The following is a 27,142-nucleotide window of genomic DNA, read 5'->3' on the forward strand; positions in this document are numbered from 1 at the left end:
AAACTCGTTCAAATGGGCTCCCCATGCATAAGGGGAGGCGTCTGTGGTGATGACCAGTTGATGAGGAGGCAGATGGAACAGAAGGCCTCTGGAGAGATTTGAGGATGTCAACCACCATTGTAGAGACTGACGAAGAGACGATGTCACAGATATGTGTCGTGAGCAAGAGTCTGTCGCCTGAGACCATTGTAGAGCCAGGGTCCATTGAGGAGTGCGCAGGTGAAGACAAGCCAGAGGTGTGACATGAACTGTGGAGGCCATGTGACCCAAGAGAATCATCATCTGCTTTGCAGAAAAGGAGTGCTGGGGCAGCACCTGCTGACAGAGCGATTGGAGGTTGTGAAGACGGTTGTCTGGTAAGAAGGCTCTCATCTGGACAGTGTCCAGCACCGCTCCAATGAATTGAAGTCTCTGTGTAGGAAGAAGGTGAGACTTGGGTACATTGATTTCGAACCCTAGAAGTTGTAGAAAAAAGATGGTCTGGTTGGTGGCCAGAAGAACAGCTTGGGATGAAATGGCCTTGATCAACCAGTCGTCCAGGTAGGGAAAAACCTGAAGGTGGTGGGAGCGCAGGAACGCTGCCACCACCACCAGGCACTTTGTGAACACTCTTGGAGAGGAGGCAAGACCGAAGGGGAGCACTCTGTATTGGTAATGACAGTGATTGATCATGAAGCGAAGGTACTGTCTGGAGACCGGGTTGATTGGAATGTGAGTGTAGGCCTCTTTGAGATCGAGAGAGCATAGCCAGTCGTTGTGATCGAGGAGAGGATAAAGTGTTGCTAAAGATAGCATCTTGAATTTTTCTTTGACCAAGCATTTGTTGAGGTCTCGCAGGTCTAGAATTGGTCTGAGGTCCCCTGTTTTTTTGGGAACTAGAAAATAACGGGAGTAGAATCCCTGCCCCCTTTGATCTAGAGGAACTTCCTCTATGGCGTTCAGAAGGAGGAGGGATTGAACCTCCTGAAGAAGAAGGGCAGATTGAGGAGTGTGCAAAGCAGACTCTTTTGGTAGACTTTGACCTGGAAGGGTGTGAAAGTTGAGAGAGTAGCCGTGGCGGATGATGTTGAGGACCCATTGGTCCGAAGTGATAACTTCCCACCGGCTGAGAAAGAAAGAGAGTCGTCCTCCTATCGGTTGAGGGAGGAGAGGAGATGCGTGAACGCTGGCTATGCCCTCGAGGACTAAGTCAAAAGGGCTGAGTCGATTTTTGCTGAGGAGGCTGCTTGGCTGGTTGTTGCTGCTGAGGTCTAGGTGTTTGCCTCTGTTGTTGACGCTGCCTCCGAGGTTGCTGAGTGGACGGCTGCAAGGGGCGAGCCACAAAACGCCGCTGATAGGCCGATTGCTGTCTAAATGGCCGTGGAGGTGGGGGTTTCTTCTTGGTCTTAAGAAGAGTATCCCAGCGGGTTTCATGAGCCGAGAGCTTCTGAGTCGTCGAGTCCATAGATTCTCCGAACAGCTCATCCCCTAAACATGGGGCATTAGCCAACCGGTCTTGATGATTAACATCAAGCTCGGAGACTCTGAGCCAGGCCAAACGTCGCATGGCTATAGACATGGCTGTTGCTCTAGAGGTAAGCTCAAAGGTGTCATATATAGATCTTACCATGAATTTCCTGAGTTGGAAGAGAGACGAGGAGCATTGATGGAAAGCCTCACGATTCCCCACAGGAAGGTACTGCTCAAAGGAAGCCATGGTGGTAAGGAGATGCTTTAAGTAAAAAGAAAAATGAAAAGCATAATTCCCAGAACGATTAGCGAGCATCGCATTCTGGTAAAGTCGCTTACCAAATTTGTCCATGGCTTTTCCCTCTCTGCCAGGAGGAACAGAGGCATAGACACTAGCTCCTAAGGACTTCTTGAGGGTGGATTCTACAAGGAGAGACTCATGAGGGAGCTGTGGTTTATCGAACCCAGGGATAGGGATCACTTTATATAGGGAATCCAATTTGCGGGGAGCTCCCGGGACAGTAAGAGGAGTCTCCAAGTTCTTGTAAAAGGTCTCCCTCAGAATGTCATGTAAAGGGAGTTTTAAGAATTCCTTTGGAGGCTGGTCAAAATCAAGAGCGTCCAAAAAAGCTTTGGACTTTTTAGACTCAGCCTCCAAAGGAATGGAAAGAGATTCACACATATCTCTTAAAAAAGAAGAGAAAGAGGTGGAATCAGGTTTGGAGGAAATATCCTGCAGAACAGGCTCGTCTTCCTCTGATGAACACTCCCCTTCTGACTGAAAAGGTTCTTCAGAGTCGCCCCACAGATCAGGGTCTCGAACATGGGGACCACGGTCCTGAGACTCAGGGGTGGATGGTTCTCGGTGTCGGGACTTCTGTACCGACTTACCCGACCTCACCGACGCGGTACCGGGCGATGTTATCGGTCGCACCGGAGCCGATGTCTGTACCGATTGGTGATGAGACCTGGGCTCCGGTGCGAGGACAGGCATCGATGCCGATGAGGCCAAGTGTACCGGTACCGAAGGAGTGGATGGTGACAATACAGACTGTTCCACGATCGGTACCGGTTGCTCAGTGGGGACCGACACCGGAGGGCTCGGTGTCAGGAGAGCTGGAAGGAGTTGTTTGAGCTGTTCCTTCAGCTGCACCTGCAAGATGGCCGCAATGCGATCATCAAGGGAGGGCACCGGTACCGCTTTTTTCTTCTGCGGTACCTGCGGTGCCGCTCGACGCCCCGGAGATGAGGAGCCCGATGTCGAGGGACTCACCTCAATAGGGGCGGAGCGCTTCCGCTGGCGCCTCACGGTCGGCAGGATTGGACTCTCTGCAATGGAGACCGGAGGACGTTCCAGCGGGGAAGGCTTCTTAGCCGGCTTACCTGCATGCTGCGACGCCGACGCGGTATCGCGTGGCGTCGATGAGGTGGGTGCCGACGAAACAGGTACCGAGACCGGCGCCGAAGACGTGGGGTCGGACATGTCGGTGCCGAAAAGCAGTCTCTGCTGTATCTCTCGATTTTTGAGAGTCCGCTTTTTCAAAGTGGCACAGCGGGTGCAGGTAGAGGCCTGATGTTCCGGACCCAGACACTGAAGGCACCAGTTGTGCGGGTCTGTCAGGGAAATAGGCCGTGCACACCGCTGGCACTTCTTGAACCCGGGCTGAGGGGGCATGAACGGAAAAACGGCTTCTGCCAAATCGAAGGCCGAGGCCTCGATGATGGCAGTAGGCCCCGCCGGGTCAAATCAAGAAAACTTGACAAAAATAAGAGAAATTTTTTTTTTTTTTTTTTTTACAAAAGAAAGAAAAAAGGAAGGGCAAAAGAACCCGAAAAAGTTTACGCGAGCGGGAAGGCGAATGAAAAAAATTTTCAACAGCCGTTGAAAATGCGACTTCTTAGCTCCGCGGAAACTAAGAAACTGAGGGACCGCGCGTCGGGGTCGGGCGGGAAGGCACTCGCGCAAGCGCGGTGCGGTCTCTAGAACTTTCCAAGTTCTTAGAGTGCAATCACTCTAAAAGTGTCCGTACCGGGGCTCCGTCGGTGCCGTCACCCATCAGTCAAGAATATGCTGCCTGCTTGTCCTGGGATAAGAGCTGCTCCCTGTGGCTTTGTGCAGAGAAACGACTGGCTGGAAGGAAGAGGGAGCCGTCCAGAAGGGAAACACCTGCAGGAGGGAGGCATGTACTTGGGGCACAGAATGAAGAGTGAGCGAGAGAGAGGGGTATGTTGGGACACAGGGAGGGAGAGGAACGCGTTGGAACTCGGAAGTGAGGGACAAGGGCGCTTTGGAACACCGAAGGTAGAACAAAGACCTCCGTTTATAAGTATGAGTCCAACATTAAGTTAGATGTTTATAAAACAGGGACTGCCTGTATCTTATTTTTTAGATATATTTGACTACTGTATATGATGTGATCTTCTGTTTCTTTTGATCTGTTTTAACATTGATCGCAAACAGCTCAGATGGTCATGCCAATGGGAGGTATATCAAGTAAGAAATAAACCTGAAGGTTTAATTGAGGGACTATACCAATCAGAGACTGTTTTGAGTATTTCAAGATTGCAGCAGCATGAAGAGACTGCTGTAGCATGGTCATGTGAAGCCATTTCCTGTTAGAGCTCCTTAGGCAGGAGCAATTCAGTCGCTCCTGCCTCTGCCAGCTCCAATCTCAAAATGACTGCTGCAAGACTGCCACTGAAGGTCTCGGCAATCATTTTGCCAGAGGCAATAGCAGGGGCAGGAGTGATTGGGGATTGCTCCTGCTCCATTTAAATTGCTAAACCATCAGATCTAACATACATCCAGGAAGGATAGGGTTTTATTTGGGTAGAAGAGGGGGAAGTTCAGTGTCTTACAACACACACCAGCCAAATTGGAATTTCGGGCTGGTTTCAGTTTAGAAACTAAAACCAAACTTTGGTTGGCCTCTAGGTACAAACTTATTTCTTTCTAATCTTCATAAGGGTATAGAAAGAGTTAAGACTACATTAGATTAAATAAAAATCAAGTAACACATTTTTTCTGATCTAATGAAAAAAAAAATATAGTAGAAAATGAAGACCTTACTCGTTTATATAAAACATAAGAATAGCATTTCAGCTCATTTGCCACAGCAGTAGTTTCCTCAGACATGTTAAATCTAGCATGCAAACAGTAGTTTGCAACAAATATTCTAGAGACAAATGCTTCTCTGTAAACCACCACCACCACTACTTACCCATTGGAAGAGGGCCAGGAGGGTGTGGGCCTTGATTCATTGGAGGAGGTGGCGGCTGCATCCAAGGTGGAGGTGGCCCACTGGGATTATGGGACATATGATGTCCACCCATATTAGGCATGGCATGAGTAAAATTATGTGGGGCCCCAGGGCCATTTGGTCCACCACCATGCATGCTATGATAGGCCCGATTATCTGAAGGGCTTGAGCTCATCCATGGGACACGAGCCTAAGGGGGGGGAGGAGGAAAGAAAAAAATAAGATTATTTAAAGCTTCCTTCCAAGCATAATACCACATTCCAAGTTTAATGTAAGCTTGTGATATAATGCATAACATAGTGGGACCAAAGAAAGGGAGAAGCAAGAAATACAATATTTAATAGTAAAGTGCGAGAGAGACAGGAAGGGGAGGGGGGGACAACTAATAGCACAGATAGCCGACAACTGTATTAGTGGGTTCAGGATACATAGAATTTTCCTAAACCAGAAGATTAATCAAACACATCATTAAACAGAAAAGCCTTTAGTGCTGTTTTAAATTTATTAAGTGAGGTTCGAGATATATGTTTTCACAAATTTTCTCAAGTTTTATTTAAAATTTGATATACCACTTAAAAAGTTGTCTAAGTGATGTACAGAATCATAAACTAATAAAATCTTGGAAGGACATAATTAGACAACAAGAAGTCTTAAATGACATATTGAAACATGAGGGCTAGGGGGAGAAATACAAATTTACAACAGGAGAGAAAAACAATAAAGGTCAATACAGTAGGAAGGGAGATATAGATTTGGGGGCAGAGTATTGTAGAGTGATAAGGCAGTGACTGAAAAAATGGTGGAGCATGTGGTGTCATATGTAATTTGTCTATTTGGCATTATAATAATAAATAATTTATTTTTATATACCACTTAACCAGCAGTTAGTTCATAACAGTTTGCATAATTAGGTACTCAGCACACAATTTTTTTAAATCATTTTCATTATTGAGGTCAACCAGAGAAACAAGTGGAATACAGTACAATCAGATGTAAACAGATGAATTTCTGAACAATGCTATACAAGCATCAAAAGCAGAAAACATAGTAATAATGGTACTCAGCATACAATATAATAAAAAATAACATCCTACATAATAAAATTCTAAGTAATAAATACAAGCATTAAAACTGATGAAAGTACCTTATGACAACATGATAATAATAAAAAGTCAATAATGTATATTATATTGTTTAAATAAGTGGGTTTTAAGATCTTTTCAAAATTGGTTGTAGGTAAGAAATGGAAAAATAAGAAGATTCAAACATGAATTCATTAATCCTGCTTGGAATGATATGGTCCTATCCAAAATTTGTAACGACATGCATTTGCTGAAGGAAAATAAAACCAACCAGATCTACGAATATTTTTCTTAAAAATAAAAAAAAAATTAAAATGAGAAACGACGTAAGCCGGTGCTAAACCAAATAGAACTTTAAAACAAATGCATCCACATTTAAATAATATTCTAGCCTCAAACGGTAACCAGTGAAGCTTTTGATAATATACACTGATATGATCGTGGTTTTTCAAATTAAAAATCAAACGAAAAGCTGTATTTTGTATGATTTTTAGTCGGCTAGTGGTTATTTTATACGATCCCAGATAAATAACATTACAATAATCCAATATTGACAGGACTGAAGATTGGACCAGAATTTTAAATGATATAAAATCAAAATATTTCCTAATAGCTTCTAGAGGACAATAAAACATCTCTTAACCAGTGAATCTGTATGGGCCTTAAAAGATAAAGACCGATCTAAAATAACCCCTAAAATTTTCAGCGTAGGGGATATCGAATAAGATTGACCGTTTAAAAGTAGAGTTGTTTCAGTAATTTTTTCATTAGGACTAGCTAGAAAGAATTTTGATTTACCCGGATTTAATTTCAATATAAATGTAGATGACCAAGTTTCCACTTGTGTATGAATAAAGGCTATGTAATTTAACACTTCTGAAGTGAATTTGGTTAAAGGGATAAGTATTGAAATGTCATCTGCGTACACATAAAATTTTACTTGTAAACTATGTAATAAATAACATAAAGGTGCTAGGTAAACATTAAATAAGGTTCTGCAGTGAAGATCGTAAGATGCGTAAATTGACGCATGGGATGAGTAAGCAGTTTAGAAAGGGAAGATAATGTGCCTTATGAAAGTAAGATTCTTAAAGTAAGTCTGTGTGTGATTGGTAACCAATATGCTGATTTAAGCGAGTTACATGGTGTGATTAATTTTATTGCTGTTTTGTATTAGTTGCACATGACAGCACAGTTACTTACCGTAACAGTTGTTATCCAGGGACAGCAGGCAGATATTCTCAACAGTGGGTGACATCACCGATGGAGCCCTGCAGCGGACAGCCTCAAAAGCAGACTTGCTTGAAGATCTTTGTAAGAGCTTCTGAGTGCTGCACTGCGCATGCGCAAGTGCCTTCCCGCCCGAGTTAGGGCGCGCGTCTCCTGTGAGGAACCTCAGTTTAGATACCTAGCTAAGAAGCCAACCAGGGGAGGAGGGTGGGTTGTGAGAATATCTGCCTGCTGTCCCTGGATAACAACTGTTACGATAAGTAACTGTGCTTTATCCCAGGACAAGCAGGCAGCATATTCTCAACAGTGGGTGACCTCCAAGCTAAGCATAATGGGATGGAGGGAGAGTTGGCAAGTTAAGAAAAAAGATTTTACAAAACAGATTGGCCAAAATGGCCATCCCTTCTGGAGAAAGAATCCAGACAGTAATGAGAGGTGAATGTATGAACCGAGGACCAAGTGGCAGCCTTGCAGATTTCCTCAATAGGAGTTGATCTGAAAAAAGCTACAGACGCCACCATAGCTCTAACTCTGTGGCCCGTGACTCGACCCTGCAGAGGGAGACCAGTCTGAGCATAGCAGAAAGAGATGCAAGCAGCCATCCAGTTGGAGATGGTTCGCTTCGAGATAGGATGCCCCAACTTATTTGTATCGAAGGAGATGAAAAGTTGTGGGGCTGTCCTGTGAGGTTGAGTGCATTGCAAGTAGAAAGCCAAGGCACGCTTGCAGTCCAAAGTATGGAGAGCCACTTCTCCAGGGTGAGAATGAGGCTTTGGAAAAAAATACTGGAAGAACAATAGATTGATTGATGTGAAATTCTGAAACAACTTTAGGCAAGAATTTTGGATGAGTACAGAGGACCATCTTGTCATGATGGAAAACTGTGAAAGGTGGATCCGTAACCAAAGCTTGTAACTCACTGACCCTTCGAGCAGACGTGAGGGCAATCAGGAAAACTACTTTCCAAGTAAGGTACTTGAGATGAGCCTGATCAATTGGTTCAAATGGAGGCTTCATCAATTCAGCCAAGACAACATTGAGATCCCAGACCACTGGGGGTGATTAAAGTGGTGGATGAACATTAAAAAGTCCTTTCATAAAGTGGGAAACCACAGGATGTGCAGACAAAGGTTTCCCATCAAGAGGTTGATGAAAAGCTGCAATTGCACTGCTATGGACTCGGATAAAAGTAGACTGAAGTCCTGATTGCAATAAGTGAAGTAAATAATCCAAAACAGAAGCCAAGGAGGTAGACATTGGCTCCATATGGTGAGTGGAACACCAAGCAGAAAATCTAGTCCATTTCTGGCCGTAACACTGCTGAGTGGACAGCTTTCTGGAACCTACCAAAATATCTTGTACAGACAGAGAACTTTATAGAGTCTGTTAGGTTGAAAGGTACCAAGCTGTTAAGTGTAGAGACTGCAAGTTGGGATGTAGCAAGGATCCTTGACTCTGAGTAAGCAGAGAGAGAAAAACTGGTAGAAGCAGAGGCTCCCTGGTGCTGAGTTGAAGTAGAAGGGAGTACCACGGTTGTCTGGGCCACCGAGGAGCTATCAGAATCATGGTGGCATGTTCTTTCTTGAATTTGACAAGAGTCTTGAGAATCAGAGGGAATGGAGGGAAGGCATAGAGAAAGTGACCTGTCCAATCCAATAGAAAAGAATCTGCATCGAGATGCTGGGGAGAGTATATACAAGAGCAGAACTGAGGCAGCTTGTTGTTGAGGGGAGACGCAAAGAGATCTATATGAGGGGTCCCCCATTGAGCAACACCTGACGTAGAGGCAAGGAATTGAGTGTCCATTCGTGAGGTTGCAGAAGATGACTCAATTTGTCTGCCAGACAGTTGTGCTGACCTTGAATATATGTAGCTCTGAGAAAGATGTTCTGATGGATTGCCCAATCCCACAACTTCAGAGCTTCTTGCCAAAGAGAGTGAGATCATGTACCTCCCTGTTTGTTGACAAAGTACATGACGACTTGGTTGTCCGTTCGGACAAGGACTACGTTGTCGTAAAGAAGGTGTTGAAAAGCTTTGAGAGCATTGAAAATCGCTCTGAGTTCCAACAGATTGATGTGACAAAGACGGTCTGCAGGAGTCCAATGACCTTGGGTACGGAGTCCGTCGAAATGGGCTCCCCATGCATAGGTTGACGAGTATGTTGTGAGAACTTTCTGATGAGGGAGATTGTGGAACAGCATACCTCTGGAAAGATTGGAAGAGAGCATCCACCAGTGGAGAGACTGCTTCAACAAAGGAGTTACTGTAATTTGTTGAGAAAGCGGGTTGGTAGCTTGTTGCCACTGAGATGCCAGGGTTCACTGAGGTATGTGAAGGTGAACTCTGGCAAAAGGAGTTACGTGAACTGTAGAAGCCATGTGACCGAGCAGAACCATCATTTGTCTTGCTGAAATTGATGTGAGGTGAGACACTTGATGGCAAAGGCAAATGAGGGTATCCCGACATGGTGGAGGTAGAAATGCTCTGAGCTGGACAGTGTTTAGAATGGCCCAAATGAACTGGAGAGACTGAGATGGGGTCAGCTGGGATTTTGGAGAGTTGACTTCAAACTCCAGACTTTGGAGGAACATAATAGTCTGTTGGGTCGCTGAGCGGGGGCCTTGAAAATCCAGTCGTCCAGGTATGGAAAAACTTGAAGATCCTGGGCACAGAGGGCTGCAGCCACCACCACCAGACATTTCGTGAAGACTCTGGGGGATGAGGCGAGTCCAAAAGGAAGAAATCTGTATTGTAGATGAAGATTCCCCATCCTGAATCAAAGTTATTTGCGAGAGGCTGGATGAATCGGGATATGAGTGTAAGCCTCTTTGAGATCCAGAGAGCATAGCCAATCTCCCTGATCCATCAGGGAATATAAGGTTGGTAAAGATAGCATCCGAAACTTCTCTTTGACTCGAAATTTGTTGGGGGCTCTGAGGTCCAGAATGGGATGCAAATCCCCCGTCTTCTTTGGGACTAGAAAATAATGGGAATAAAAGCCCATGTCCCGTTGGTTTAGAGGAACCTCCTCGATAGCTCGAAGGCAAAGAAGAGCCTGAGCTTCCTGAAGAATAAGGAGAAGTTGCGACGAATTGGAAGGACACTCTCTTGAAGGGCGATCTGGAGGCACCTGAAGAAAGTGAAGTGCGTATCCCTCCCGAAGGATAGTGAGAACCCAGAGATCTGAGGTGATCATCTCCCACTGGTGATAAAATTGGTGACCTCCTATGGGCAAAAGAGAATTTTGATGCAGGGAGGTTGGCATGCTGAAACTGGGAATGTCAAAAAGACTAAGCTGGTTTAGTCGCAGCAGGAGTCTGAGCCTTCTGCTGTCGTTGTTGTTGTAGAGGCCTTCTAGGCAGAGGCCTGGAGAAAGCTGGTGTCGTTTTTGGGGGATAACGAAGCGGTGGTTGCTTATATGGCCGAGCAGGAGTCTTAGGCTTCGGCCAAATCAAGGAAGCAAAAGAGCGCTCATGTTCAGAGAGGCGCTTTGTAGCAGCTTCAATAGAATCATCAAAGAATTCAGTTCCCTGGCAAGGCAAGTTCGCTAGATGGTCCTGCAGATTGGGATCCATATCAACAATGCGGAGCCAGGCGAGACGGCGCATGGCTACTGCAAAGGACGAAACTCTAGAAGAGAACTCAAAAGCATCGTATGTGGCTTGCAGCATGAAGAGAGAAGTTGAGACAGAGTTCTGATGATCTATTTGAATTCTGGAAGACTTTGATCCTCAAGAGCCGGGTAGAATTTAGGCTGTATTTTGAGGAAATTGTTAAAATAAGCCATGAAAATGTAGTTATAATTGAGAATTCTGTTAGCCATCATGGAATTCTGGTATAATCTTGTCCATGGTACGGCCCTCCCTACCTGGAGGGACCGCAGCATAAAGTTTAGATGGATGAGCTTTCTTTAAAGAAAATTCCACCTTAAAAGACTGATGGGATAATTGAGATTTCTCGAAGCCTTTGCAAGGTACTGTGCGATACCTGGATTCCAGCTTGGATGGAATGACTGTGATGGAATAAGGAGTTTCCATATTCCTTAAGAAAGTTTGCTTCAATACTGGAGTCATAGGAAGCCTCAAGGTCTCCTTGGGTGGATGAGGCAACTCCATTTCAGCCAAGTATTCAGGTGTATACTTGGAATCAGAGTGGACATCCAGTTGAAGAGCTTGTCCAACCTGGCAAAAGAGGCAGACTTCGAGGTCGAGGCACTTTCCGGAGAAGGAGTGCGAGACTGAGGAACTACTGAGTAGAAGGGAGAAGCCTCTTTGGAATACTGAGACAAGAGGCTCAGAGTCTAGGCGCACAGTGATTGAGGAAGCTGCACTACCTGCGTGAGGAGGAGTCATTGAGTGTTTGCGCTTCAAAACACTCGATGGTGAAGCTCCCGGGGTTCGAGGAACAGATTGGGTCGAGGCAGGAGAAGAAGGCTCCCACGGAGGCGGTCTCGATGGAGGAGTCCTCGACCTTGATGGACTTCGAAGAGAAGCAGCCAGTGTAATAGCTTTGCGAGTCTTATGTTTAGATTTGGAAGATGTCTCAGTAGCCTTGGATAAACGAGGCATAGAAGTCTCAGTATCCAGAGAAGGCGAGGGTTTCTGTTGTAGGATTGTCTCCTGAGGAAGCTTGGAAGCGAAATGCCTCGAGCGATGCTTTGGTCGAGGTGGAGGAGACTGTGTCCGAGAAGTAGGTGAAGAGTCACTGGATGAGAACCGGTGAAACTTCCAAGGCTTGCCTCTAGGAGCTTCCACCGGGGTCTCAGACTGCCAATCAGGCTGGCTCACAGGAAGCAGGGTCGAGGACGGGAGGAGTTGAGCCATGACCGAGGAAATCTGCGTGGTCAGAATGGCTTTTAACATGTCTTCGAACATGGGCACCGAGACAAAAGGATCAGGTCTCGAAGGTGAAGCAGTGCGCTCCAAGGAGGGCGACCTCGAGGTTGAGTATTCCCGATGCTTAGAGGCATGTTTAGCTGAAGGTATAGTCGAGGCAGGTAGGCCGGCAGATACGGCCTGGGATGCCTGTGACTCTGGAGGCTTCTTAGGAGTAGTACCTGAAGGAGAGACAGGAGACTTACCCGTTGAGGTCTTCAGAGGAGCTGCCACTGAGGCCTTCGAGGTCGAGGCCTTGGTGGAGGCAGAAGCTGGAGACGAGGTCGAGTACTTAGAGGTCGAGGCCGTTCCCGAAGCCGAGACCTTGTCAGCCAGCTGGTCCATCGTGCCAAAAAGTTGAACGAGCTTGGCACAGCATCAAAGAAGGGCCCGAAGTTGGAGGGTAGCACAGCGCGAACAAGCATCGGGACAATGTTCAGGACCCAGACAAACAATACACCGACTATGAGGATCGGTGATTGAAAGGGTCTTGTTGCACTGGCTACACTTTTTGAACCCGGTTAGAGGCCAGGACATAGAAAGACTGAAGACCGACGTACTGAACGAGGTAAGTGGCCAAGGCCTAGGCCGTAAGGCCGCTGCCGGAAGAAAAAGAAAAAAAATAAAAGTTAAAAAAAAAAAAATTATTGTATAAGAAAGAAAGGAACAATGAAACGTGAGCACAGCGACTACTAAAATAACAAAAGCCGCGGTGAGAGAAGTCAACGAAGGCTGCAGAGCTAAAAGAAGACGACTTCTCGGCTCCGTGGAAAACTTTGAACTGAGGTTCCTCACAGGAGACGTGCACCCTAACTTGGGCGGGAAGGCACTCGTGCATGCGCAGTGCAGTACTCGGAAGCTCTTACAAAGCAAGTCTGCTTTCGAGGCTGTCTGCTGCGGGGCTCCGTTGGTGATGTCACTCACTGTTGAGAATATGCTGCCTGCTTGTCCTGGGATAAAGATCTTTTTGCCTTAGTCCTACTACTACTACTAATTATTTTTAGAGCACTACCAGACTTATGCGGCGCTGTACAGTCACAAATGAGACTGTCCCTGCTTGAGTGTGCTTACAATCAAAACCAGGGGTGCCCTGGTTTCTTGACTTGCGAGCTACTTTTAAAATGACCAAGTCAAAATGATCTACCAACAATAAAAATGCTAAACATATATTTATTTATTTATATATATATATATACCGAGCATACTTTATATTTAAATTATATATTTGTTTACTTTGCAAAACAGCATGAACATGTATGGCAGAATACAATTCTTTGTGACTGCTTCCACCCTCCCTGTTCGAAAACGAGAGGAATAGCATCACCCAACCCTTGTGAGATTTGATGGTGAAATGTGCAATTTCTTTGCAGTTCTTGAGAGATTTGTTAGTTACTCGCCACCTGTTCAGAGTTCTCGCTGAGGATAATCAAATAACTGGAAGGGGCTATAACTGAACTGATTCAACCAATAGCCAATCTGTCGATCTAATCGGGAAGGATTCCGGAAGACTGGAAAGTGATGATTGTTATGTCGATCTTCAAGAAAGGATCGAGAGGAGATCCAGGAAACTACAGACCGGTGAGACTGACATTGGTACTGGGAAAGATGGTAGAGGCGCTGATAAAGGACTGCATCACTGATCACCTTGACAGACACAATCTGATGACGACCAGCCAGCACAGCTTCGGCAAAGGAAGATCTTGCTTGATGAACTTGCTGCACTTCTTCGAGGGAGTAAACAGGCAGATAGACAAGGGTGACCCGGTCAACACTGTATATCTGGATTTTCAGAAGACGTTAAACAAGGTTCCACATGAATAACTACTATGAAAAATTGCGAGTCATGGAATAGAGGGTGAAATACTCACGTGGATTAAAAACTGATTGGCGGATAGGAAACAGAGAGTGGGGGTAAATGGACAATACTTGGACTGGAAAAATGTCATGAGTGGAGTGCCACAGGGTTCGGTGCTTGGACCCATGCTTTTCAACATATTTATAAACGACCTAGAAATTGGTACAGGTGAGGTGTTTAAATTTGCAGACGATATGAAGTTATTCAGAGTAGTGAAGACGCAGGAGGATTGCGAAGATCTGCAATGGGACATAAACACGGTTGAGAAATGGGCCACGACATAGCATGTTTAAGTGTCGGTGATGCACATCGGTAACAAAAATCTTATACACGAATACAGGATATCCGGTGTAGTACTTGGAGAGACCCCCCAGGAAAGAGACTTGGGAGTACTGGTCGACAAGTCAATGAAGCCATCTGCGGCGAAAAGGGCACACAAAATGCTAGGAATGATAAAGAAGGGGATCACAAACAGATCGGAGAAGGTTATCATGCCGCTGTACCGGGCCATGGTACGTCCTCACCTGGAATACTGCATCCAGTACTGGTCGCCGTACATAAAGAAGGACACAGTACTACTTGAAAGGGTCCAAAGAAGAGAGACTAAAATGGTTAAGGGGCTGGAGGAGTTGCCATATAGTGAAAGATTAGAGAAACTGGGCCTCTTCTCCCTTGAAAAGAGGAGACTGAGAGGGGACATGATCGAAACATTCAAGATAATGAAGGGAATAGACTTAGTAGATAAAAACAGGTTGTTCACCCTCTCCAAGGTAGAGAGAACAAGAGGGCACTCTCTAAAGTTAAAAGGGGATAGATTCCGTACAAACATAAGGAAGTTCTTCTTCACCCAGAGTGGTAGAAAACTGGAACGCTCTTCCGGAGGCTGTTATAGGGGAAAACGCTCTCCAGGGATTCAAGACAAAGTTAGACAAGTTCCTGCTGAACCAGAACGTACGCAGGTAAGGCTAGTCTCAGTTAGGGCACTGGTCTTTGACCTCAGGGCCACCAGTTGAACAGACTGCTGGGCACGATGGACCACTGGTCTGACCCAGCAACGACAATTCTTATGTTCTTAAGAGAGCCTGCAGCTCTGAAACACGTCAGGTAGAAGTAATAGCCACCAAGACTACCTTAAGAGTAAGGTCCTTCAACGTGCAGGCACCCAAAAGCTCAAATGGGGGGCGCACAAGCCCGGTCAGGACCAGATTCAAAACCCAAGAAGGAACAGACGGGAGGATTGAGCAACTTGGCCGCCCGCAAGAAGCGAACGACATCAGGAATGACAGTCTGAAGCTGACCCCATAATAACCCAAAAAAGGTTGAAAGGGCCGCAAGCTGAACCCAGAGAGACCAAGCCAGGCCCCTGTCCAGGCCATCCTGCAAGAACTCTAAGATGTTAGGCAGGGAAGCATGAGAAGAGACCACTCCCTGCGTCGTACATCACTTCTCAAATATTCGCCAAATCAACACATAAGCCCGCGAAGTGGAAAGTCAGTGGGACCCCAAGAGAGAGGAGATCACTTTATCTGAATACCCCTTTCTACCTCAAGAGACAAGCTGTAAGCCAAAAAAGGGAGCCAGATTGAACAAGAGAATGGGGCCCTGAGTCAGAAGATCCAACACCAGAAGCCGCACCAGAACCACATACCACGGACGTAGGGGCCAATCTGGAGCCACCAGGCTCGGGTGACTAACAATGCGGAGAAGAACTCTGCCCACTAATGGCCATGGAGGTAAAAAATACAACAGCCCCTCCGTTGGCCAAGGTTCAACCAAAGCATCCAGACCCTTGGCCTGACCATCTCTGCGATGACTGAAGAAGCGGGGCGGGGGGGGGGGGGTCCATTAAGGGCTGACCCCAAGACTGCACTATGAAGTCAAAGGCCATGTGGCTTAGACACCACTCTCCAGGATCTAACATTTGATGACTGAGGAAGTCTACTTGAACATTCTCCACTACGGCTATGTGGGAGGCCGAGATATCCTGAAGGTGTGACTCTACAGAGCATGAGCAGAGCTGTCTTCTGCACCGCCTGAGTGCTCTTGGTGCCTCCTTGACGAGTGAGATATGCCACCGCCATGGCAATGTCTGACAGAACCCGGACCGATTTGCCTGACAAGAAGGAGTGGAAGGCTAACAGCGCCAGACAGATGGCTCTGGCTTCTAGAACATTGCTCGACCAGGACGCTTCCTCCGTGGACCAGGTGCCCTGAGCTGAGTGACCTAGACACAGAGCTTACCAACCAAGACTGGCATCTGTGAGAAGCACCATCCACTGTGGCTGATCCAGACTCGTCCCTTGAACTAGATGGGAGGTCTGGAGTCACCAATGAAGACTGGAGCTAGCCAAGCGCCTCAGAGGAACAGGGTGATCTCTAGAATGAGGGTCTGGGGTGACTACCTCCGAAGTACGGAATACTGAAGAGGACGCATGTGGTCCCAAGCCCACCTCACCACGTCGAGGGAAGCCACCATTGACCCCAAGACTTGGAGGAAATTCTGCACCCGAGGACACCGGTATGCCATAAGCAGGCGAATTTGAGAGTATAATTTGCTTACCCAGGCCTCTGGGAGGAAGACCTTCCCCAAGGAGGTGTCGAATATCACCCCAAGATACTCCAGGCGCTATGAGGGGGCCAAACGGCTCTTGGCAAGGTTGACAACCCATCCCAATGACTGCAGGAATTCCACCACCCGAGCCGTGACCCGGGTGCTTTTCTGGAAGGATTTTGCGCAAATCAATCAGTCGTCCATGAAAGGATGCAACAGAATGCCTCCAGACCAAAAGGGAGCACACAGAACTGAAAATGCTGGCCCAAGATTGCAAAACGAAGGAAGTGCTGATGGGAGGTCCGGATTGGAAAGTGCAAGTAGGCTTCTATCAGGTCGAGAGAGGTTAGATACTCCCCTGGCTGAACCGCCAGACTCACCAACTGCAGTGTCTCCATGCGAAAAGATGGAACTCTGAAAGCCCTGTTGACCCCCTTCAAATCGAAGATGGGCCGAAAAGTACCCTCTTTCTTGGGAACCACAAAGTAAATCGAGTACCTGAGGGGGCACTGGAACCACAGCTCTGAGATCTAGCAATCTTTTAAGGATCTGGCGAAAAACCTGCTTCTTCCAAGGTGTCTGACAAGGAGAAGCTAGAAAATGATCTGGCAGGGAATGGGCAAACTGCAGAGCAGAACTGTCCTGAATCACCTCCAGCCGAGTACCCACCGGAACCAGAGGGGGCGCGGGCATAGAGTCATTGGGCAGGATGGACAGCGGCAGAACAGATGGGAAGGATTCTCAGCCTCCTGACAGGACTGCATTCACTGAAAGAAACGACCCTTGGCAAAATCAGAGGTCGGATAGGGAGCAGTCCCACGCTCAGGACAGTACCTACGGAAATCTCGCAGATTCCGCTGAGCAGTGCCACCTTGAAGAGCCTGGCAAGCACTGTCTTCAGGCAGGCAGGGCACTTTAGAGTCTGTTAGAGTTTGAACTAACTAGTCCAAAACCTCTGGCAAACAACAAGGACCCCCGAAAAAGAAAATTTAATGATGGACACTGCATCCGTTGACCACGCCCTAAGTCAGAAGGTCCGACGCTCAGCTATGGATTTGGCAGACATCCACAAGAAGTCATAGAGGGCATCTGAGAGGAAAGAGACAGCCATCTGAATCTTCACCTCTGCACATGTGTGGACGTCGACGTGATGTCATCACGGCGACATTCGCGCACTTCTGGGTGCCTCAAGCCATGGCCACTACCTTTAGTGTGCTTTGGCTCGAGAAAGTTTGAGACACACTGGACTAGAGGGAAGCACAGCTATTAGTATTACAGCCAAAGTTTTGTCTCAGTTTCCACCTGCTAGTCATGGTGAGTTATTATTACCCATCAGTGAACTGTACCGTCTGGATAGATGCTAAAGAAGACCAAATTTAAATTAAAAAAAGCAAGGAGGAAAGACAAGCTCATACCATCTTGCTTGTAGAGAGAGAATTGAGAAATTGCAGGACAGCCCAGAAAGATGGGAGACGAACAAAAGAATGCTAATGAAGCTCCCTACAAGAATTCTCACGAGAAGGGATTGACTACCTATATGTTCAGGAATGGCGTGTCTGTTGCACTAGAAATTGCACTATATAAAAGAGGAAATGTGAGTGGGCGTTTAATGTGATTAATCATATTATTACGAATTTTAATTGCAATTAATTGTGTGATTTTAATTGATGTACAGTTTCAAATTTCAGGTTTAAGTGGTGTACATTGTAGAAAATTTAAAATGTAAGTAAAAAAGAGCAAATGACAACACAAATTACAGGCTATAACCGACTATACATGCTACAAAAGGGAAATGGATGGGATACATTTTATAAAAATAAAAAGGAGGGGGGAATGGGAAGATAAAACTAATGAATGTCTTTCTGATAGTGACTAAGCCTACACACAATGCTGGAAAAGGAAACACTCACCGGAGGAAGTTGGTTGCTTCCTGGGCCCCCTGATGGTCTCGGTCCACCCTGAAGAGTTGAGTTGGTGGGCATAGATGAGGAGCCCATTGATACAGGTACAGGAGCTTCTCCCAGTTCAGCCATGAGAGAAAGGTACTCTTTATCCATGCGTGCCTTATCCTGAGCAGACTGTGGCTCACCAGGCCTGAGGGAGCAAGAGGGAAAGGTTTAGCTTCTACAGAAGCTCCTCAAAATACTAGAATTACAGGACATTAAACTTGTATATGTACAACAGAAAAAAAGTAGGAGGCATGTTTTTGCCAGTAGGCGAATGTACTCTCCTTTGTCTTATATCCTGATATATACAACAGAGTAAATTGGTAAATAAAACAAAATCCTTACTATAAGTGTTCTGTGGACAGCAGGAATTTGCAGCCACACAAAATGGGCAACATCCTTGCAGCTCCCACTTTAAATGTGTGTGCTGCTCTCCCAAGTACGTGCAAAGGTTTCTGCACCATCAGTCCACCTTTATGCCCTCAGTTGATAACTTCTGGTTAAACAGCCAGAGCTGTTGGTAGGTAGATTATGACAGCTGCATTCCTCTGCTGTCCATGGAGAAGCAAGGGATATGCACCCACAAGAAAAGTGACATTTGTTCTATCTGGTTATTTCCTCAAGTTTGGATAGATCAATCCACACCAGTGGGTTATAACTATTGAATAGTAGATAAAAAGGTAGAAAAAGACAGTTTCCATTGACATAGATCAGCAGGTGCAGCATGAAGCTAGTCAGCATACACTAACAAAGCCCATAAAACAGACAATCTGAAAGGATTCTCCAAACCTCTGTAGATAATCAAAACCACAATAAGGCAGACTAAATTAGAAACACTGCAGAGAAAACTATGGCATGGAATCACCATTGCCCAAAATCTGTAGGGTATGCCCCAAGCCCCAGTATTCCAGGGTGGGAAGGTGGGCTAGTCTAGCCAAACTAAAGGAAAACCAAAACATAATAAATGTCCCTTTTCTTATTGTCCAGTAAGACAAGTCCATATCAGTGGGTTGCACCAAAGCTCATACATCTGGGTGGAAGGCAAACAAGTCTCTCTTGACAATACCATACTAAAGGTGCTATCACATTTGGTCCATAGATTCAACTTGTAATGCTTCACAAAGGAGTGAAGAAAGCACCAAATCACTGTATGACAAATATCCTCCAAAGAGACATCTTGGGCCTCAGCCTGGGCCCTAGTTGAATGGGTGCAAAGGCCTGCTAGAACACTTTATTGACCAAGAAATAAGCAGTCTCAAACAGCCACTTTGATCCAATGAGCTGCCCCTGACAAGACATGGAGTACGGAAGAAGAGGATGTTCAACTCCACCTATGGGTTCCTAGGACCCCCAAATCTAGAACAGTCTACCTGCTTATCTGCAACAACTACCTACACACTGCCAGTTCAGGAAAAGACTAAAAACATATCTCTTCCCCCAATAGACTCAACTTTCCCCCTCTCTTAATTAATCTCACATTCTTCTCACTTTAAATGTAATCCTCTTGCTGTAAGCCACAATGATTCCCTGTTGAAACGTCAGCAAGACTCTCCAAACATCTAATTAGCACAGCATATGATCTATCCTCCCTGGATAACCACTGAAAAGCAGGCAATGAAACCACTTGGATTACTGTATATACTCGAATATAAGACTAGATTTTTGGGACAAAAAAATGGTCCAAAAATGGTGGTCTCATTTTATATTTGGGTCATTGCCCACCTTCCTCCCTCCCGGACTTGTTGCAGGCCTCTGCCAGCCTGCTGTATGTTACCTGGTAGGCCGGGACAGGAAGGATCCCTCCCATCTCCTGTTCTGGCTGACTAACAATTTTTTTACCTCCATCCCACCTACCCCCGTGTACCTTTTTGGCTTTTTGAATCCCTGGTGGTCCAGTGGTGTGCTTTCTGCACTGAGTCCCTCCCTCCCTGAATGGCTGCTTGTGTTCTCACGGCCCAACAGTGTACCAGGCAGGAGTGAGCTTTTTGCATTCCTGCCCAGCCCTGAGCTGCTCCCTGAATGGCTGCTGCCAGTTCTCACCAAGAATTTGCTCCTCCCCTAAGGAGAGAAACTTGAGAGAATTCAGGACAAAGCCCTGGTCAAATTCACCCCCAAAAAATTGCCGACACAGACTTCCAAGAGGATGGCAACCTCTGACCACGCAATCTCAAGTCTTTCAAAACACAACATACACCAGGGAACTGGATGCCTTCCTAAGCACAACACAGTTTGTGTTATCTGCACCAGGCAACCCTTGTACCTCAAGTGTTGCCTATCAAGGGACAGGCTGAAAGCCTAAAAGGAGCTGATATTTTATAACTAGTCTTATAGCCCGTTACATTAACGGGTTATAGAATATATGTGTGTGTGTCTGTCTTTATTTCTTTCTCTCTCTCTCCTTAACCGCATTCTGTATTTCTTTCTTTATGTCTTTCTTTTTCCTCGGCTGTCCACCACCACCCCTTGGCTGCTCCCCGTCCATTCTCCCTTCCCTGTGTCCACCACCACCCCTTCACTGCTCCCCTTATCCAAACAGCAGCCCTTCTCCCTTTGTTTTACCTCCCCCCTGCCCAAAAGGCAAAAAAAGGGGCCAAAATTTAAATCTTAAGTTTATACTCGAGTCTGCTGGCATTCCTCCACTTCCCTCCCCCACCCCCCATAATGTCCGGTATTGTTTCACTCCCAAACAGAAGCCTCTCCCCAAAACACATCCGTAGGTAAAACACCCTCCTCCGGCCTACTGGAGAGTCAAAGCAGAGCTATTTTCAGACAGGGCCAGATTAAAGCGTGTACGACACATCATCTACTAGGTCCTGCGACCTATGGCTCCAAGGGGGGGGGGTCCCATGGCCCGCCGTCTCCCAGCATGGCCTGATGTTGTCCCCCTCTGCTTCCTTACTATTCACTTTGCAGTGCAGGGCTACACGGTTGTCGCCTTCTGGATCTGAGCTCTGCTGCTAGGAGCAGAGTGTGAAGATAATCCTGCTTTGCCTCCTCAGGTCTAATTCTTTGGTGCTCCCTAGACGGCGGCTATCCTCACGATTGCTGCCTTCGTCGCAGTGACGCAAGGTGAACAGAAGGGAGGCTTGTCTGGCGCGCATGCGCACTCCTACTGCCACAGCCTGACAGATCAGATCTCAGGGAACACGCGGTAAGAGTGCGCATGCGCGCTTAGCATTTTATTATTATAGATACTATATAAAGTTTTAAGATTTCCTGTACTGAAGAGTATTATCTTGTCTGTCTGTCTTCTTTCTTTCTGTCTCTCTCCCTCCCTCTGTCTGTCTTTTTTTCTGTCTCTCTCCCTGTCCTCCTTTGTCTGTCTGTCTCTCTCCCTGCCCCTGTGTTCTTTTTCCTTTCTTTCTCTCTCCCACTGTCTGTCTTTCTTTGTATCTGTCTCTCTTTTTTTTTTTTTTTTTTAACTCTTTCTTGGCCCTTTGCTTAGATCAGTGGTCTCAAACTCAAAGCCTTTGCAGGGCTATATTTTGGATTTGAAGGTACTTGGAGGGCCGCAGAAAAAAATAGTTCATGTCTTATTAAAGAAATGACAATTTTGCATGAGGTAAAACTATAAAGTTTATAAATCTCCCCCCCCCCGAAGGCCTGCATGTTCCCCCCTTCTTTGCAGCATCCTCCAGCTTCCCCCCTGGCCTCCCGGTCTTAGTTTCAGCTAATTACCGCAGCCTGCAGAGAGGATCGCTGGTGCTGTAGTGTTTCTTGCAGGCTGCCATCGGCCTCCGCAGCACATTCCCTCTGCCACAGTCCCGCCCCTCCTCTGACATCAGGGGCAGGATCGCGGCAGAGGGAACATGCTGCTGAGGATGACGGCAGCCTGCAAGGATCGCTACAGCACTGGCAATCCTCTCTGCAGGCTTCGGTAATTATTTGAAGGTAAGAACGGGAGGCCAGTGGGGAAGCCGGAGGATGTTGCAAAGAGCGGGCAGCACTAGTACAGACAGTACTAGTACAGGCTGCAGGCTGCAAAATAGTACCTGGTGGGCCGCATGTGGCCCCTGGGCCACGAGTTTGAGACCACTGGCTTAGATCCTAGGACAGTTGGGAGTGATCTCCCCCTCCACTCTTTTTTTTGGGTGTCCAATCTTGCTCCAAGGGAGTTTACTTTGGGGGGGGGGGGGGATCACAGCTGCGGGTATCAGTAGTTTTTGTTGTTGTTTGGGAGGAGGGAGAAAGAAGCCCCGCCAATCCCTGCCGCAACCGTAAGTGCCCTTTTCCCCCTATGTGACAGCGATTTTTTTTTCAGCAGACAGAGAGAGGGCAGGAGGGGGGAGTTACCACCATGGTGATCGCCAGTGGCTCCGAGCTCAAACCGTCTGCACTCCGTCGACAGCTGTGGCGGCCTGCAGGCGCCGACAGCTGCCTTGCCTCGAAGCCCTCCTCCTGGCATCCTCCGCTCCGCCTTTTGTCTTGAAGCCCTGCTCCTGGCATCCTCCGCTCCGCACCACCTTTCATGCGTCTTAGCGAGCATGCGTACTCTGCTGGCCACATCCCGACAGATCAGGACTCAGGGAACATGGGATAAGAGTGCGCATGTGCGCTTAGCATTTTATTATTATAGATGACTGGACCAACACAATCAATCCCATCGAGCATGCCACCAACCTGTGATTGAAGAAGCCGAATACTCTGCATATCCGGAGACATTATCAAATCATACTATAAGAACATAAGAATAGCCTTACTGGGTCAGACCAATGGTCCATCAAGCCCAGTAGCCAGTTCTTACAGTGGCCAGTCCATGCCATTAGTACCTGGCAAAAACCCAAAGAGTATCAACATTCCATCCTACTGATCCAGGGCACTTATGGCAGAAGCTACTCCTATAGAGGACTTTGGCATTACTCCTGCAATCCACAATGAGACTGAACACTGAATCATTTAGGCCCCACTCACGTCTGTCTAGCTCACAGAAGCTGAAAAGTCTGTCTGGACATTGTCTACCCCAGCAATGTGCATCACAGAGTGGCAAGATGGTCTTCTACCCAAATACATAAACAGTCCCACTTGTCTGAAATGTCTCACCTATTGCACTTGATATCTTTTCCAGTAGATAGGTGAGACATTCTAGACTCCTGCCCTGTCCTTCCTGTGCCTCCTACTGTCTTATTCTATATATGCTTCTCCAGAACATGAAAATGGAAGAATTTCCAGTGCGCCTGATAAATGGAAATATGTAAGGAAGCCTCTGTGATATCCAGATAGGCAAGGAACTTTCCCAGGGTCATCATTCCTATGAAAGACCGCACTGTCTCTATGCAAAAGGGTTGAATTTTGAGCACTGCAATGAAAAGGGAGCCTCCCAAGAGTAGCTGTAGAGGAGGATATACCGGCCCATTGTCTGTGCCAGAGCATTCTGCGAGCAGATATCCAATATAACAATGCCTGAACCAGAACCCATATAAAGACATACAGAGAGTCAGGAATATAATGTACACCAGACAAGAGAAGCGGAGGCGGCGGCCCTACGTCATCATTCTCCAAGGTACTCAGCCAGGACAAACCAGCGCGAATAACAAGAAAGTTGCCAAGACAGCCTGGACTCCCAGAATCACTGCTTTAAAGAGCTTATGGAGAACATCCACAGGGCAATCTTGCATGTCCGTGAGCACTACTCCACCTGGAAAGGAAGGTGCGCTTAGATACCTGCACAACCAAGGAGCCCACTGAAGATGCCAGATGATACAGACAGGACATGGCACTCGCTACTGTGAGAGCCCCCTTTCACGGTAGCTCCTGTTCCAAGAGCAGATTGTCACTACCAGGATGCCAAGAAAATACGGAATACTGCGCTCTCACTCCACACATGCAAGAGGCAGCGGCAGGAACTGGCTGTGGGTTCAAATGGAGCTCATAAAGAGACTCCAAAAAGATTCAGCAAGGCAGCAGACTAAATAAATACAGAATCATGGGATCGTTCCCAGGGTGGAATAACAGAGAAGGATCTACAGAACTAGCATGCTGTCTCAGGTCCTAAACCACAGGAAAGGCATCCCCAGAACAAAAGAATTGCTTTTGCAGGGTCAGACCAGTGGTTCATCATGCCCAGCAGTCTGCTCACGCGGCGGCCCCCAGGTCAAAGACCAGTACTCTAAATGAGTCAGCAAAATGATCACCAACAGTAGCATAGCAAAGAGCAGGGTCTGTTAATAGGACATACAGAAACTTCCAAAACAGCTAAATTCAGGTCACCCCCCCCCTCCTCCACCCCCGATGCACCTCACAGGCTGTGACAGCTTTACTCACTGTGCCTGTGCTGGAAATGTGTTGCAGTCTGCCTCATGCTGGGAATGCCTCCTTGACACTGACCTTTGGGCTGCCAGTCAGACACAGTACCTGACCATACCTTCAACCCCACAGACAGACGGATGCGCTAAGGGAAGGGATTGATGTGAAAATGCAGCTGGTGACCTAAGAGACATCGCTGAGCCTCCAAATGACGCCTAACAGCCGCACTCAAACCCGTGCTAAACAGAAGGTGAGGAAAAGGCAGGGACGGCCCTGAACTCCAAAGAAATTGCAGGTTAGCCAAAAGGTACCACCAGGGATCATCATGTCAGCTGCAGACTGGAGTCTGCTTCTCTATGCAGGCAGAGTTGGAGAAACTTGGTGCACAAAGAAATCCTGAAAAACAGACAAACACCGGATAAAATAAAAAGGGGAAAGCAGAACAAATAGTTCTTCATGCATGCGTGCAGAAGGGGAAAACTGCAGGTGGTGCTAGAGCAGTGTATCTCAAACTGTGTGCCACGGCACACTAGTGTGCCTCCTGAGATTCCAAGTGTGCTGTGGCACACTGAGGAGGAAGAGAGGCACCTAACAGCTGACTTGCCTACCCGGTATGGCACCAGCGCTGCATAGTGCTGCCCGATTCACCGATTCATTTTCTGAAAAAAAATTGGGTTTGCAGATCCAGTGACCTACCCTCCTCCCTATACCATTGAGCCTCCTAAAGCAGGAGCGGCAGCGCTCTGGCAGTGAACAGCCTGTCCTAAGTGCTGCCTCTTGCTGCCCATCCACTGCCATCGCTGCTCCTGCTTGAGGGAGGAGGGTCAGTCGGGAAGTGCTGCATAGGGCGCCAGCGCTGGGTACCTATGGCTCTGCTGATTTAGGAGGCCCCCCAAAGGCATATTTCCCCCTTATTTCTAGTGTCCTCCGGTTTTCCCCCTGGCATCCTAGTCTCACCTTCAAAGCTAATAATGGCAGTCTGCGGGGGATCACGTGATGCACTGAGCTGCGGCAGATGTGTTCACTCTCTGCTCACAGCTCCCCAGCACCATCTCTGCCAAAATCATCTGAATCAAGGGCGACTTGGCTTTCTGTTTATCGCCCTTTGCTTTGTGAATGGTCTATGGACCAATACTTGCTAAAATCGCCAAGCCCCATGCTTTCTTGGTCGCAGAAAAAGGACAAAGAGAGGACCAAGACTGCCGAGGCCAAGATGGCAGCCGCGCCACTGGATACAGCCACATTACAGCTTTTTCAGGCGCAAATGAAGACGATGAACATAAGAATTGCCTCTGCTGGGTCAGACCAGTGGTCCATCGAGCCCAGCAGTCTGCTCACGCGGCAGCCCTTAGGTCAAAGGCCAGTGCCATGAGTCTAGCCTTACCTGCGTATGTTCTTTTTTTTTTTTTTTATAATTCTTTATTCATTTTAAAATTTTCATCAAGTGTACAAAAATTGCAACACAATAACATAGATTTAACCACTTGTACATCTTATCATTATAACTTATAGTTGTAAATATAACCCTCCCTCTCCCATCCTGAAATCCTTTTAGCAATTTTTATTTTTCATGTAATAGAAACCCTCCCCCACCCCACCCTTATCTTACATATTAAATATAGAAATATTAGGAAAATGGCATCAATCATGACAAAAGGACGTTAATGTTTCCCAAATTTTAATGAAGTTTTTATAATTTCCATTTTGCACCGCTGTTGATCTTTCCATTCTGTATATGTGGCAAACTGAATTCCACCAAAATTTAAAATTGAGCCTACTATGGTCTTTCCAGTTATTAGTAATATGTTGAATGGCTACTCCGGTCAAAATCAATAAAAGTTTGTTATTACACATTGATATCTGACTCTTTTTTCTCATAGACATACCAAAAAGTACAGTATCATAAGTTAATGCTACGTGATTTTCCAATAAACAATTTACTTGATCCCAGATTGAGTTCCAAAAGGCTAAGATATGGGGACAATAGAACAAAAGATGATCTAAAGTCCCTATATCCAGATTACAATGCCAGCATCTATTAGACAAAGAACTATTTAACTTTTGCAATCTAACTGGGGTCCAAAAAGCTCTATGTAACAAAAAAAATCAAGTTTGTTTCATAGACGCTGACATTGTACATCTCATTCTCCAAGACCAAATTTGTGGCCATTGAGATGCTGAAATATCATGCTTAATCTCAATGCTCCAAATATCCCTAAGAGTATTTTTAGGTTTTTTTTTAACCAATTCACTAATAGTTTTATACTAGTGTGCGGCCTGATGTCCCAGAAAGTCCGCCTGAAAACATAAAAATTCTATGCTAGGTTGATTATTCAAATTTTTCCATTCAGGGAACCCTGCCTGAATGGCCTGCTTCAATTGCAACCAATGAAAAAATTGCGATTTGTGAAGCCCAAATTTATGTTGCAATTGTGTAAAATCCAGCAGCTTACCATTAGTAATTACATCATTTAAAGTTCTGATACCTGCAATTATCCAATGTTTCCAGACGATCTTAAAACCGCCAATTTGAATCTTGGAGTTTAGCCATATGGATTGATTCGTTGAATTATTAATAATAATTGCTGTTAAATTACTGACAAACCGTAATGTTTTCCAAGTATCCATTAGAATTCTATTTTCTTTGTA

General features: G+C 46.4%; 1 protein-coding gene across 4 annotated transcripts in view; it reads right to left on the minus strand.

Moving 5' to 3' along the window:
• Positions 1 to 27,142, minus strand: part of SF1 (splicing factor 1) — a 240,617-nt gene that overhangs the window by 72,601 nt on the left and 140,874 nt on the right. For all 4 annotated transcript variants that reach the window (XM_033953804.1, XM_033953803.1, XM_033953806.1 and 1 more), the window contains 2 exons: positions 18,215 to 18,398; positions 4,671 to 4,899 (listed from right to left, as the gene is read on the minus strand). In XM_033953804.1, coding sequence (XP_033809695.1) covers positions 4,671 to 4,899; positions 18,215 to 18,398 — 413 coding nt within the window. The remainder of the gene's footprint in view (positions 1 to 4,670; positions 4,900 to 18,214; positions 18,399 to 27,142) is intronic.

The sequence above is a fragment of the Geotrypetes seraphini genome, chromosome 8, assembly GCF_902459505.1.
Source record: "Geotrypetes seraphini chromosome 8, aGeoSer1.1, whole genome shotgun sequence".
NCBI classification, from domain to species: Eukaryota; Metazoa; Chordata; class Amphibia; order Gymnophiona; family Dermophiidae; genus Geotrypetes; species Geotrypetes seraphini.